This window comes from Salmo salar, chromosome ssa27, assembly GCF_905237065.1.
Source record: "Salmo salar chromosome ssa27, Ssal_v3.1, whole genome shotgun sequence".
In the NCBI taxonomy this organism is placed as follows: Eukaryota; Metazoa; Chordata; class Actinopteri; order Salmoniformes; family Salmonidae; genus Salmo; species Salmo salar.
The window spans coordinates 16,368,151-16,380,760 of record NC_059468.1 but is presented as its reverse complement, the minus strand read 5'-3'; the positions used below and the strand labels follow the sequence as shown (position 1 = coordinate 16,380,760).

General features: G+C 48.2%; 1 protein-coding gene across 1 annotated transcript in view; it reads left to right on the top strand.

Annotated features, from left to right (window-relative positions):
- LOC106588581 (protein Jumonji-like) overlaps positions 1–12,610 on the top strand; it is a 97,257-nt gene that overhangs the window by 80,385 nt on the left and 4,262 nt on the right. The window contains 11 exon segments of the mRNA XM_014177727.2: positions 4,030–4,657; positions 4,660–5,265; positions 5,884–6,398; positions 7,304–7,396; positions 7,549–7,667; positions 7,788–7,858; positions 7,973–8,087; positions 9,076–9,364; positions 9,991–10,121; positions 10,429–10,612; positions 11,786–11,893. Coding sequence (XP_014033202.2) covers positions 4,030–4,657; positions 4,660–5,265; positions 5,884–6,398; positions 7,304–7,396; positions 7,549–7,667; positions 7,788–7,858; positions 7,973–8,087; positions 9,076–9,364; positions 9,991–10,121; positions 10,429–10,612; positions 11,786–11,893 — 2,859 coding nt within the window.

The following is a 12,610-nucleotide window of genomic DNA, read 5'->3' as shown; positions in this document are numbered from 1 at the left end:
ACATTATCGTCATTAGAAGAGCAGTAATGTGTTACGATAAACAAAATGATTCTACATTAATAGAGTAACGTAATAGCAGCATGCTCAGTGTTGTATGAAATCCCTGAGCTCCTCTTCTCCCTTTGTCTCCGTGTAATGATTGTGTTTCAGTCTGCTACTATATTTAGTACTGAGGCTGGGTTGTGAAAGCTGCCTTCCTGTCCAAGACGTTCCGTTTGGTTTAAAATAGCTCTACTAAGGCGGAGAGGTCGGGAGGAGGAGGGAGAGTAACTTTTGACTCGGCTCAAAAAGCACATTGTGCTTCTGACAATTGCGTGAACTAATCATAATGGAGTGCTGGGGGCTTTGCCTCGTCAGAGAGGGTAGCGTCAAGACTAGCAGCTCTCCCAGACGGCCAGCAGATGGGGCCGAGCCACGCGGTCTCATGTTGATGCCCGGGCCTGTCGGTTTTAAGTGCCGCCAACTGACTAATTAAGGAACAATGAATCTCAATGAGCAGGGGAGAGCCAAGACAAACTACGCTCAAGTTATTGGCCTTTGTTCTATCCCCTCTCACTCTCTCACTCTCTCTCTCTCTCTCTCTCTCTCTCTCTCCTTTCACTCTTTACCTCTGTTCATGTGTTATGCTGGCAGATTTACCATCCTTGGCAACAGAGCGCCAATCATTTTGAGGGATTAGCATTTTGTGTTTTCTGATATTAACTGTGAGAGTGCCGCAGCAGGCTGATGTCCAATCCCATGGCCGAAAGCAACGCGTTTAGGATCCCTTATCTGTGGAAGGGAATCAGCCATAAGTTAAATTCTTATCATACAAGAACCCAGTGGCCCTGTTGTACAGCAGTTAGAGTAAGACAGAGTCATGATGTTCTATGAGATCCGAACGGAGGAATGTTGATTGCGCAGGAATATTGGGCTGCTGCTCCGGTCTCCTGTTGACCTTTCTGTCTCAGTTTTAAAAAGTCAATATTCTGAAGGCTATTCATGAAGACTGCTAAGGTCACATCTTTTCAGCTATCACATTGGTGGGTTTGTTTGTGTGTCTGTTTGTGTTTGTGTGTCTGTTTCTCTAAGCACTGGAAGGGTTACGTTTCCAGCTCCTCTTCCTGATCCAGTCTGTTTCAATTGTTTTTGTTGAGATGGATCCAGTCTGTTCCTATAAGCAGCTGAGTTGCAGATGTTCCATGAAAATATTATTGCCATCCTGCAGATTGGCTATAGCAACACATGATGTCATCCTGGCCCATCCCCCGCCTCCCACTCACGTGTGACCAAAAACCCACTTCAGAGGGTTGGCTGTGGTTCTCTTTCTCTCTCTCTCTCTCCCCCTCACCTCTGTTTCCGGCACTGATTGTTCTCCTTCGTCCTCACCAGTCTTTTGGTGCGTTCTACAGTGACACGGGGCCTTCTCCTGCTCCATGGGGCTGGGATGTAGCCTGTCTTCTCTCTCCCTCTCCTCTCTTCTCTCCTCTGTCTCAGACCAGACTATTACAGTGCAAGGCCAGGGCTCACGTGCACACCAACCCTCAAGGCTTGTGCAGCAGCGCAGTGCCAGTGAGCTCTCTAGTGGTGAAACCCAAGTAGACCACCACCCGGCCCGCTGTGCCTTTTGTCAGCATATCTGTTCAGTCACAGTTGACTGACTGGCTTTCTGTTTCTATTACTTTGGTCTTCGAGGCCAAACGGATGAGTTTGAACCTAAAGGAAGGTGTTTAAATTCTGCAGACAGAAGTCTTGAGAATCTTCTTTAATGTTTGGTTATGACCCTAACCTTCTATAGTTGAGAATCTGGCGTGTTGGTTGGTTCTTGGCATTATGTTTCGAGCCCCTGGCAGACGTCACGCTACGGTTAGACATCCATCACTCTGGCCTGCCGGGGCGACGCAGTTCTTTCTCAAAAATACAAAAGGGCTTTATTGGCATGCTAAAACGTGTTTGCATTGCCAAAGCAAGTGAAATAAATAAAAGTGATAACTCAAAACTAATAGTAACATTGCACTCTCAAAGGTTTGAAAATGATAGACATTTCAAGTGTTATATTATCAGCTATGTACAGTGTTTTAGCAATGTGCAAATAGTTGTAGTACGAATAGTAGGGGAAGATGAATAAACAAATCAATTATTGGTGGTATTTACAATGTTTGTTTGCTTCACTGGTTGCCCTTTTTCTCATGGCAACGGGACAGATCTTGCTGCTGTGATTGCACACTGCGGTATTTCACCTAACAGATATGGGAGTTGATCAATGTTAGATTATTTTTATTTTTTTCATTGTGGGTCCATAGACATTTCCCACAGATCCTATCTCCTAAGGTGGTCATACATTTGGCAGGAGGTTAGGAAGTGCAGCTCAGTTTCCACCTCATTTTGTGGGCAGTGTGCACGAAACCTGTCTTCTCTTGAGAGCCAGGTCTGCCTATGGCAGCCTCTCTCAATAGCAATGGATTTTATTAATTTTGGGTCAGTCACTGTGGTCAACAATGCTGTTTTTTTTGGTTGATTCTTTCCGGTGCCAATTAGTTATCTTTTTGCCTTCTCATAATTTGGTTGGGTCTAATTGTGTGGCTGACCTGGTGCTCTGTGGGGTCTTTTGTGAACAGAGCCCCAGAACCAGCTGGCTGAGGGGCCTCTTTTCTAGGTGGATCTCTCTGTAGGTGAGGGCTTTGTGATGGAATGTGTAGGCATTCTGTGTGTGTCTCTTGTCTCCCCTCTCTGTCGCCTCGCTCTCTCCCCCTCTCTCTCGCTATCAACTCCCCTCTCTCTCCCCTCCCTTCTCCTCGCTCTCCATCCATCCTTCCTTCTCTGTATTTTTCCACTGTTGGAGTGGAAGGGGACAGGATTGATGAAGGGGGTCACATTTCACTCCCCTTATCTTTTAATAGCCTCTCTTTGTGTTGGCTGCACATGATAGGAATACAATACAGATGCGGCTCTGCTTCAAACGCAGTCGTCAAGCCTGCTGTCACCTCCCTCTGGCACCTCGCTGATTCGATAACGCCATCCTCTCATCTCCTCTGCATAGTTCACTTACAGCAGGATGCTTCAGCAGGGCTACTAGGTTCACTTACAACAGGGTGCTACTCAAACTGACAGGGATGCAGTGGGAAGAACAGCAGAGCAGCTAGTGGGGTCTAAGCGGAAAGCTGGTGTCCAGCTGCCAGAAACCCCAATGTATCCGTCCCAGGGTCTCAGTCCAGACATCCCCTCTGTTTTGACTACACACAACTTTTCCATTTTTACTACACACACACACACACACACACACACACACATGTATATTAACATGAATGAAGTGTGTTCCTGTTCAGGTTGATGCTAGTCTGTATCATGTTCTGGGGAGGGGGGTTTAGGGGCAGCACTAAAACTAGGGCAAGTGAACAACATGACGGGAGAGGGAACTGAGAGGGAGTCGACTCTGCTTCTTCCGCTGGTGGGTCTGTGTGGCTTTATTCCCCCAGCTGCCATTAGCCAGAGAGGTCCCCGACGTAACCCAAACTACCTACGTTAGAGCTCACATGTTCAGCAGGGGTTCTCAGATCTGCAAAAAAAAAAAAAAAACGTTTATTTTCGCCATTTAAAGAGCTTTCTGCTGGGATGGGGTTTCAAGTAGTAACCCATTTTATGTAGTGTTTTTTTTTTTTTATATACAGCAGTTAGCTCTGAAGTGAACCTCACTCTCCATGTTAGGGCCGGGATGGCTTTTTCATCTGTTGAAGCTGATATTGATCTCTTTTTTTGCCCTGTGAGAAGAGTGTTTGTCTATAACTAGCTGATTTGAAAGTACAGGAACCCTGTATAGGCTTTAATGAATGGCAGCAATTTCCACATAGCATTTAGTTCTAACCCTAACTCTTTACTTTTATAGCTGTTTCAGCGGGTGAATGTTTACTTGGTGTTTTTACTTCAATGTGAAGCGCCAGCTCCTGAGAGTGTGTTTTAGTGCAGTGATTCTGTGTTCTATGTTGCTGCACTACAGTATGTGAATAAACAACTCCATGTTTCTGGTCTCTCTCTCTCGCCTCCCACTCTCAGGTCTCTAAAGTGAACGGAGTCACACGGTCGTCCCAGACAGGCATGCACGCGGCCGGTGCCAAAAAAATGAAAGACTTCAGACTGCCGTCCAAAACTGTGAATGGCCTCGTCACATACACCAAAGGAAAACGAGAACTGGTCAAGAAAACCAAACTGAACAAGCGCAAACACAGCACTGCTGCTACCCATAGAGCCCATAGCAACAATCGCCACCACAACCACCTCCAGCGCCACCAGCGACTCCCCCTCTCCAACTCAGGAAAAGCCCAGAATAGCAAAGCAAAAACAAGCAAACAGGTGCTATTATCCAACGGAGTGCACAAGGTGACCAACGGGGGCGAGGTGCGCCTCAACGGGCACCTCTGTGCAGAGCAGGAAATGGTGGGCAGGCAGGGGCGTGAGGGACTGAGGAACTCCAAGCGGAGGCTGGAGGTGGCGGTGGCTGCCATCGGGGCGGTGGCTGACTCCCAGGGGAAGCTGGTCGTCCTGGAGACTAACCCCAACCGTAAGAAGACCAAACGGAACCAGACCAGCCCTCTGGAAACACGCAGTAAGAGAGCATGTCAGGGCAAGGCCTCGGTCCCTAACGGACACATCGTCATGGAAACCACCCCTCCCCCCCTCCCTGCTAGCCCCACCCCCCCCCCTCCACACCACTAGCCAATCCAGAGCCAGGGCGTCAGCGGCCCAAGCGAGCGTCAGCCGGCAAGTTGATGTTCATCAGACAAGCACAGCACCGGGCGCAGGCTGCCTCTAACCCTAACCACACCCACACCCTTAACCGCTCAACTACCTCAGAGTCCCCTGGCCACACCCCTGGACACAACCCCGGGCATACCCCTCACAAACCAGCAGAGCCCCGGCCTGACAGGGAGTGGGAAAGGGAGAAGGAGAGGGAGCGGGATAAAGAGAGGGAGAGGGCGGAGAGGAGCAGGGCGAGCTGGGCAGCGTTGGGTGAGGCACCAGAGTTCTGTCCCACCCAGCGGGAGTTCCAGGACCCCCTGGTGTACCTGGACTCTGTGCGGGAGGGGGCGGAGCCATGCGGACTGTGTCGGGTGGTTCCACCGGCTGACTGGCGCCCAGAGTGCAAACTGAACGATGAGATGCGCTTTGTGACCCAGGTGCAGCGCATCCACAAGCTAGGCCGTCGCTGGGGCCCTAACGTACAGAGGCTAGCCTGCATCAAGAAGCACCTCAAATCTCAGGGCATCACCATGGAAGACCCCCCACTCATCGGTGAGTCTAACTCAGACTGTCCCTACTTTACCAGCAACACAACCCTAACACTGGTCATCAGTTAGTCTGACAGTCAGACACACTCACATAGGCTGGACGACTGTCGCAAAACGGACCTCTTTAGCAAACATCACAAAGATTGGGTATTGACAATCCAATAAAATGTTTGTTGCGTTCCATCAACCGTATCTGGTATTTATACTGTGAGGTCGATATCAATGTTCAGATGTGGCCTGTATGTCTGAGACAATAAAACTATTCCCAGCAGCTTGTCTGTCATTTTAGATTTCTCACTCAGCAGCTTGATGTGTTTTAAAACACCCTTTAGCCCAGTCAGTCTGTATGGCTGAAATAAATGTTTACTGAATCGGTTTGAGAATACGGCCGATGTAGTGCTATCATACTACTGCACTGTTGGAGCTAGGAACACACGAATTTCGCTACACCCGCAATAACATCTGCTAAATATTTGTATGTCACCAATAGAATTGGATTTGATCATTACTGTAGGAGTGTTAAACTCATGGCCATAGACCCTAACCCGTCTCTCTCTCCCCAGGCGGCTGTGGGGTTAGGGTTAACTCTATCTGACCCCATCGATCTGTCTCTTCCCCCCAGGTGGCTGCGAGGTGGACCTGGCTCGGTTCTTCCAGCTGATTAATGACATGGGCGGCATGCAGCAGGTGATGGACCTGAAGAAGTGGAGTAAACTGGCTGATCTGCTGCGGATCCCCAAGTCAGCCCAGGACCGGTTGGCCAAGCTGCAGGAGTCCTACCTCCAGTACCTGCTGTCCTATGACTCTCTGTCCCTAGAGGAGCACCGACGCCTGGAGAGGGAGGTGCTGCAGGAGAAGGAGGGCCTGGAGCGCCGCAGGGGGCCCCTGGAGGGCCACACAGAGAGGAGCCTGACCCTGCCACGCTACGAGCCCAAGAACGGGCTGGCCGGCAGTCTGGTGCAGCACAGCAACGGTCAGCTGTGCAGCCGGCTGAAGGAGCTGGACAGTCAGCAGCTCAAGGTGGGACGCCGGAGGCTGTTCTCTCAGGAAAAGAGGAATGGGGAAATGACCCAGCAGGAGGAAGAGGAGGATGAGGAGAAGGGGGTTCTCAGTGACCAGCACAAGTGTATTTACAAGGTGAGGCAAGGGCAACAACTTTGCACATCCTTTTTAAATCAGTGTTTTTGTTCATTACTCTCATGCTCTGCTCATGCTACAAGAGGAAGGGAAACCTGGTAGTGTAGCTCCAGTCTTCCTGTTTGTCTGCCTGCTCTGTTCTGTTGTTCTAGCTGATGGAATGTAGGTCAGTGCTGAGCTGGGTGAAATGGACCCACAGACAGCAGGCCACTGCCTCTCTACTCAACATCGTTCTGCTCTGCCTCTGTTACCACTGCCCAGACATTGAGAGACACACACACACACACACACACACACACACACCACAGCTTCGTGACCCAGACTTTGCCCCCGCTGCTCTTCTCATGGAAGAGCCTGAGTGTGATGTTGTGCATGTTGTTTCTAACCGTCTCCTTCCTCCGAACCTGCTGTGTGTCTGATCATGACATCTCAAACACTGTTCTAGTCTGGATTCCATTTCAATCTTTTCCCTCTTTTTCTTGTAACCAAATCCCCAACACAAGCAGACCCATGAGATGTGAGTTCAGTACAGTAACCTAGCTCTCACATAGAAGAGGGGTGAGGAGAGGGTGTCTTTCAGCGGGGTATTAAATCCAGGGACGGTACAGGCAGATTTGTAGACTCTATCAACACCCCTCCATTCTGAGGAGGTGTCCCGGCGAAGGTTCATATTAACTACAGTCAAGCTCGGAAACTTTCAGGACAGACATGCAGCTGCGGAGACTTGCAATACAGTACACTGAGGTCAGCTAGTCTTTAATTTTCCATTGCAGAATTATGCCCTGGTGGTATATGTATATGGTTCTCTTCCAAGACTCGTCTATAGTACGACATTTGCGTTTACAGGGTACCTGACTTTGTTTGATGCTAGCTGTACTATCCTGGTGTGGCTTCTCTTGTTGCAGGGGAAATCTGTATCTCTCACCAACTTCTTCAGGATAGCCAGGAACACCATGACCATGTGCTTTAACAAAGAGCCTGGGGCTGCAGAGGTCGAGGTAAACCTAGTCTCAATCCCTACTGGCTTCATGTAGAGGTCAGCTCACTACTGTAGCATACCATTGACCTCCATTTATTAGTCACTGTACCTTTTTGTTTTGTTCAGTACGCACATTTATCTATCACTTCTCCTATTTGTCTTCCTTTACAGCAAGAATACTGGAGGATAGTGGAGCAGAGGCACTGCCATGTGGCAGTGCACTATGGGAAAGTGGACACCAACACACACGGAAGTGGCTTCCCCGTGGGAAAGTCAGAGCCATTTTCTAAGTAAGAAAACCCAATGTCATCACACCCTAAACACAGTAATAAGCGTCGTAATAACCATAGAGTAAAAAACGTATCTCTTGACTGGCCACTGTGTAATGACTGTTCTTCTCTCCGTTTCAGACATGGATGGAACCTCACTGTCCTCCCTAATAATTCTGGATCCATTCTGCGGCATCTTGGAGCTGTGCCCGGTGAGATTTCTAACCCGTCATCCTCGCCCCTGAGGCACACGTCTTTCTGAGACAATGTGATGCCTGTTGTGGTGTCTGCTATGTTAAAACTGAGTTTTCTCTCTCTCCCCGTAGGGGTCACCATTCCTTGGCTGAACATTGGCATGGTCTTTTCTACCTCATGCTGGTCTCGAGACCAAAACCGCCTTCCATACATTGATTACTTACACACTGGTGCTGACTGCATTTGGTAAGTATCCCAACATGACCACCTCTGGGTCTCTCTTCCTCCTCACAGGTAATGTGTACTGTACAAGGACATTACAAAGATGTGTGGTTTTTCTAAGGCGACACGGAATACGTGATATAAAACGTAACATAACACTCGGATCAGACTTGTAATTAGCTGATCAAATTCCACCTTCATTGAACACACGCCAGTCTTTTTTGAAAATATGTATTTATGCCCAAGTGGCTCTCATTAAAGCTACATTTACTTACAACAAGAAATGTCTGGGTGGCAGCGAAAGCCACAGGCGTTGGTGTGTTGTGTATTGACCTGTTATGAAGGCAATGTTTAATCTCTTTGCATTAGCCCAACTTGAATGTAATGGTAATGAAGGGTTTGAGAAAGGGCAGGGGCTGTACACATCCACCAGCCCAACCCCTCCCTCCCCATCTGTGCTACCTGCCCATTGGTGGTGACACAGGTGAGTAGAAATGTGCTAGGAGGTTCCTGAGATGAAGGCAAGTCATAATCATCATAATTGACTGCCTGCTATCTTGAAGTATGGATGTTCCACTCATCTTTTCATTGTGTCTGCATGTCCTAGAGTTACAGGAAGGGCTAGACAGTCTAACGGCATGTCCTAAAGTTACAGGAAGTGCTAATTTGGGATGCCCTAGGACAGGCATAAGTCTGTTACACTATTCCCAGAGGACTTAGTTGTCCAGTGAGTCTGTTTAAAAAGAGGTCTCTTTCTATTATGCAATCAAGGTCCTCCATTTGACAGATGAAACCACAGACGGACAGACAGCTCTACCTGCAGTCTATGATCCCCACAGGAAAGCCACCTCTTTAGGATCTCATTCTCGTTCTCAATCTTCTCTCTCTAACCTTTTGAGGCAGAGCGTAAGCACAGACCTAACTCTGACTGTTCAAAGCTGAGGGGTTACACAGCACAGCATAACACACACACTCTTGCATGAGCTTGATTGGTCCTCTCTCGCCCTACCAGGTATTCTGTTCCTGCTGAGGAGAAGGTAAAGCTTGACAAGGTGGTTCACACACTGCTGCAGGCCAACGGGACCCCCGGGCTGGAGATGCTGGAGAAGAACATCATGATCTCTCCGGAGGTGCTTTGTCGAGAGGGTATCAAGGTCCACCGCACCGTCCAGCAGAGCGGTCAGTTCGTGGTCTGCTTCCCCGGGACCTTTGTGTCCAAGGTCTGCTGTGGCTACAGTGTGTCGGAAACTGTGCATTTTGCCACCCCCCAGTGGATGAACCTGGGATATGAGGCTGCTAAGGTGAGTCTGAAGCCGGAGCTGCCACCCAGTGGCCGTTTAGAGACATAGCTCATTGTCTACCACAGTATCTCTATTTATTTATATTTAACCAGGCAAGTCAGTTAAGAACAAATACTTATTTTACAATGACGGCCTACCACGGCCAAACCCTCCCCTAACCCAGACGACACTGGGCCAATTGTGCGCCGCCCTATGGGACTCCAGATCACAGCCGGTTGTGATATAGCCCGGGATCGAACCTGGGTCTGTATTAACACCTCTAACACTGAGATGCAGTGCCTTAGACCGCTGCGCCACTCGGGAGCCCTTGCCTAACCCTGTTCCTGGAGAGCTACTGCATCCTGTAGGTTTTGGCTTCAAATGTAATTTAGCACACCTGATTCTAATAATTAGGTGGTTGATACGATTAATCCGGTTAGTTACAACTGGGGTTGGAGCGGAAACCTACAAGAGGGTATTGTAGCGTTCCAGGAACAGGGTTGGGCAGCACTGCTCTACAGTCTATGCAGGTTTTTGTTCCTGTTGATTAGTGTAGTGTCATGTGTAATCTGGTTGATACAAAAGGCTGTAGGATATTCTGTCAATGTTCTGTGTTAACGCAGCGTCTCTCTGCCTTCCCACTGTAGGACCTGAAATGCCGGCACATAGCCAAACCCTTCTCCATGGAGAAGTTACTCTACCAGATCGCCACGGCCGAATCCAAACGTGAGAACGGGCACATTCTGACTACGATCTCCGCTCTTCTCAAAGACCTCAGGTCGGTAGCCATGGAAACCGGACACATCAAAACATGGATGCTGTTACGGCCTCATTCTTCATCCTCTGTTGCCATGCCAGTATGATCAAAGACATAGCTCAGTCTAACTGTGCTCAAAGCCAAGTTGAAAATACCCCAAAATCTTCTGTTCCAAATACACTCCATGATTTAATGGATGGGCTTAGTGTCTACATCAGGGCGGGAAGACCTTTAGATAGTACTAACTGCTTGCTGTACTGAGCTTTAATCACGACATTGTGAATTGTGGTGTTCTGAATCACTGAGTTGTGTTGCTCCGCTCTAATAGGAACATAGAGATGAGACAACGGCAGGAACTGTACGAGGCAGGGCTTCTGTCCTCTGCCCGCTACGGAACACATGATAACAGCCTGGTGCCCGGTGACGCACGCAAGAAACCCAGGAAGTGGCTGGCGCTGGAGTCGTCAGAGAGACGCTGCCAGACTTGCCAACACCTCTGCTACCTGTCCATGGTGAGAGCTGGCCCATGGGGAGTAGTGCTAGGGTTAGGGCTGGGTTATGGAGGATAGTGCTAGGGTTAGGGCTGGGTTATGGAGAATAGTGCTATGGTTAGGGCTGGGTTATGGAGAATAGTGCTATGGTTAGGGCTGGGTCATGGAGAATAGTGCTATGGTTAGGGCTGGGTTATGGAGAATAGTGCTAGGGTTAGGGCTGGATTATGGAGAATAGTGCTATGGTTAGGGCTGGGTTATGGAGAATAGTGCTAGGGTTAGGGCTGGGTCATGGAGAATAGTGCTATGGTTAGGGCTGGGTTATGGAGGATAGTGCTATGGTTAGGGCTGGGTCATGGAGAATAGTGCTATGCTTAGGGCTGGGTCATGGAGAATAGTGCTATGCTTAGGGCTGGGTCATGGAGAATAGTGCTATGCTTAGGGCTGGATTATGGAGAATAGTGCTAGGGTTAGGGCTGGGTTATGGAGAATAGTGCTATGCTTAGGGCTGGGTTATGGAGAATAGTGCTAGGGTTAGGGCTGGGTCATGGAGAATAGTGCTATGCTTAGGGCTGGGTCATGGAGAATAGTGCTATGGTTAGGGCTGGGTCATGGAGAATAGTGCTATGCTTAGGGCTGGGTCATGGAGAATAGTGCTATGGTTAGGGCTGGGTTGTGGAGAATAGTGCTATGGTTAGGGCTGGGTTATGGAGAATAGTGCTATGCTTAGGGCTGGGTCATGGAGAATAGTGCTAGGGTTAGGGCTGGGTTATGGAGAATAGTGCTAGGGTTAGGGCTGGATTATGGAGAATAGTGCTATGGTTAGGGCTGGGTTATGGAGAATAGTGCTAGGGTTAGGGCTGGGTCATGGAGAATAGTGCTATGGTTAATTTGGGTTGGGACTAGAGCTGGTGCTGGGCAAGGGTGAATGTAGTTAACCACTCCATGTACGGGGCGACAGGTAACCTAGCGGATAAGAGCGTTGGACCAGTAACCAAAAGGTCGTGGTTCGAATCCATAAGATGACTAGGTTACAAATCTGTCCATGTGCTCTTGAGCAAGACACAACCCTAATTGCTCCTTTGCGTCGCTCTGGATAAGAGCGTCTGCTAAATGGTTTAAATGTAAAGATGAATTTAGTTTACCATTCCATGAACAGATGTGTTGAATTCTGAGTTGTGATGTCCATCCCAGGTGGTCCAGGAGAATGAGAACGTGGTCTTCTGTTTGGAGTGTGCTTTGAGATACGTGGAGAATCACAAGTCCTGCAGAGGCCTCAAGATGATGTATCGTTACGATGAGGTAAGATTCCATCCCAGCAAACCGGGTAACATTCCCAGGACATTAGCTAAGATTCCCATTAAGGGCTCTATCCAATTTATCGCTGAAGCGTTACAGATTGCGCAATGGAAAATTATCATAACATTTCTGATTGAGCCATCGTATGCAGAATTTAACGTGAATACTGTCTCTGCCGCCGTGGGAACATTGCCTTTAAATTGTGCTTTAACCTCCCTGGGCAAGGTGGGACGTCAACAGCCAGTAGAATCGCGTGGCGCGAAATACAAATACCTCATAAATGCTATAACTTCAATTTCTCAAACATATGACTATTTTACACCATTTTAAAGACAAGACTCTCGTTAATCTAACCTCATTGTCCGATTTCAAAAAGGCTTTACAGCGAAAGCAAAACATTAGATTATGTCAGGAGAGTACCCTGCCAAAAATAATCACAGCCATTTTCAAAGCAAGCATATATGTCACAAAAACCAAAACCACAGCTAAATGCAGCACTAACCTTTGATGATCTTCATCAGATGACTCTCCTAGGACATTGTTATACAATACATGCATGTTTTGTTCAATCAAGTTCATATTTATATCAAAAAACAGCTTTTTATATTAGCATGTGATGTTCAGAACTAGCATACCCACCGCAAACTTCCGGTGAATTTACTAAATTACTCACGATTAACATTCACAAAATAATAACAATTATTTTAAGAATTATAGATA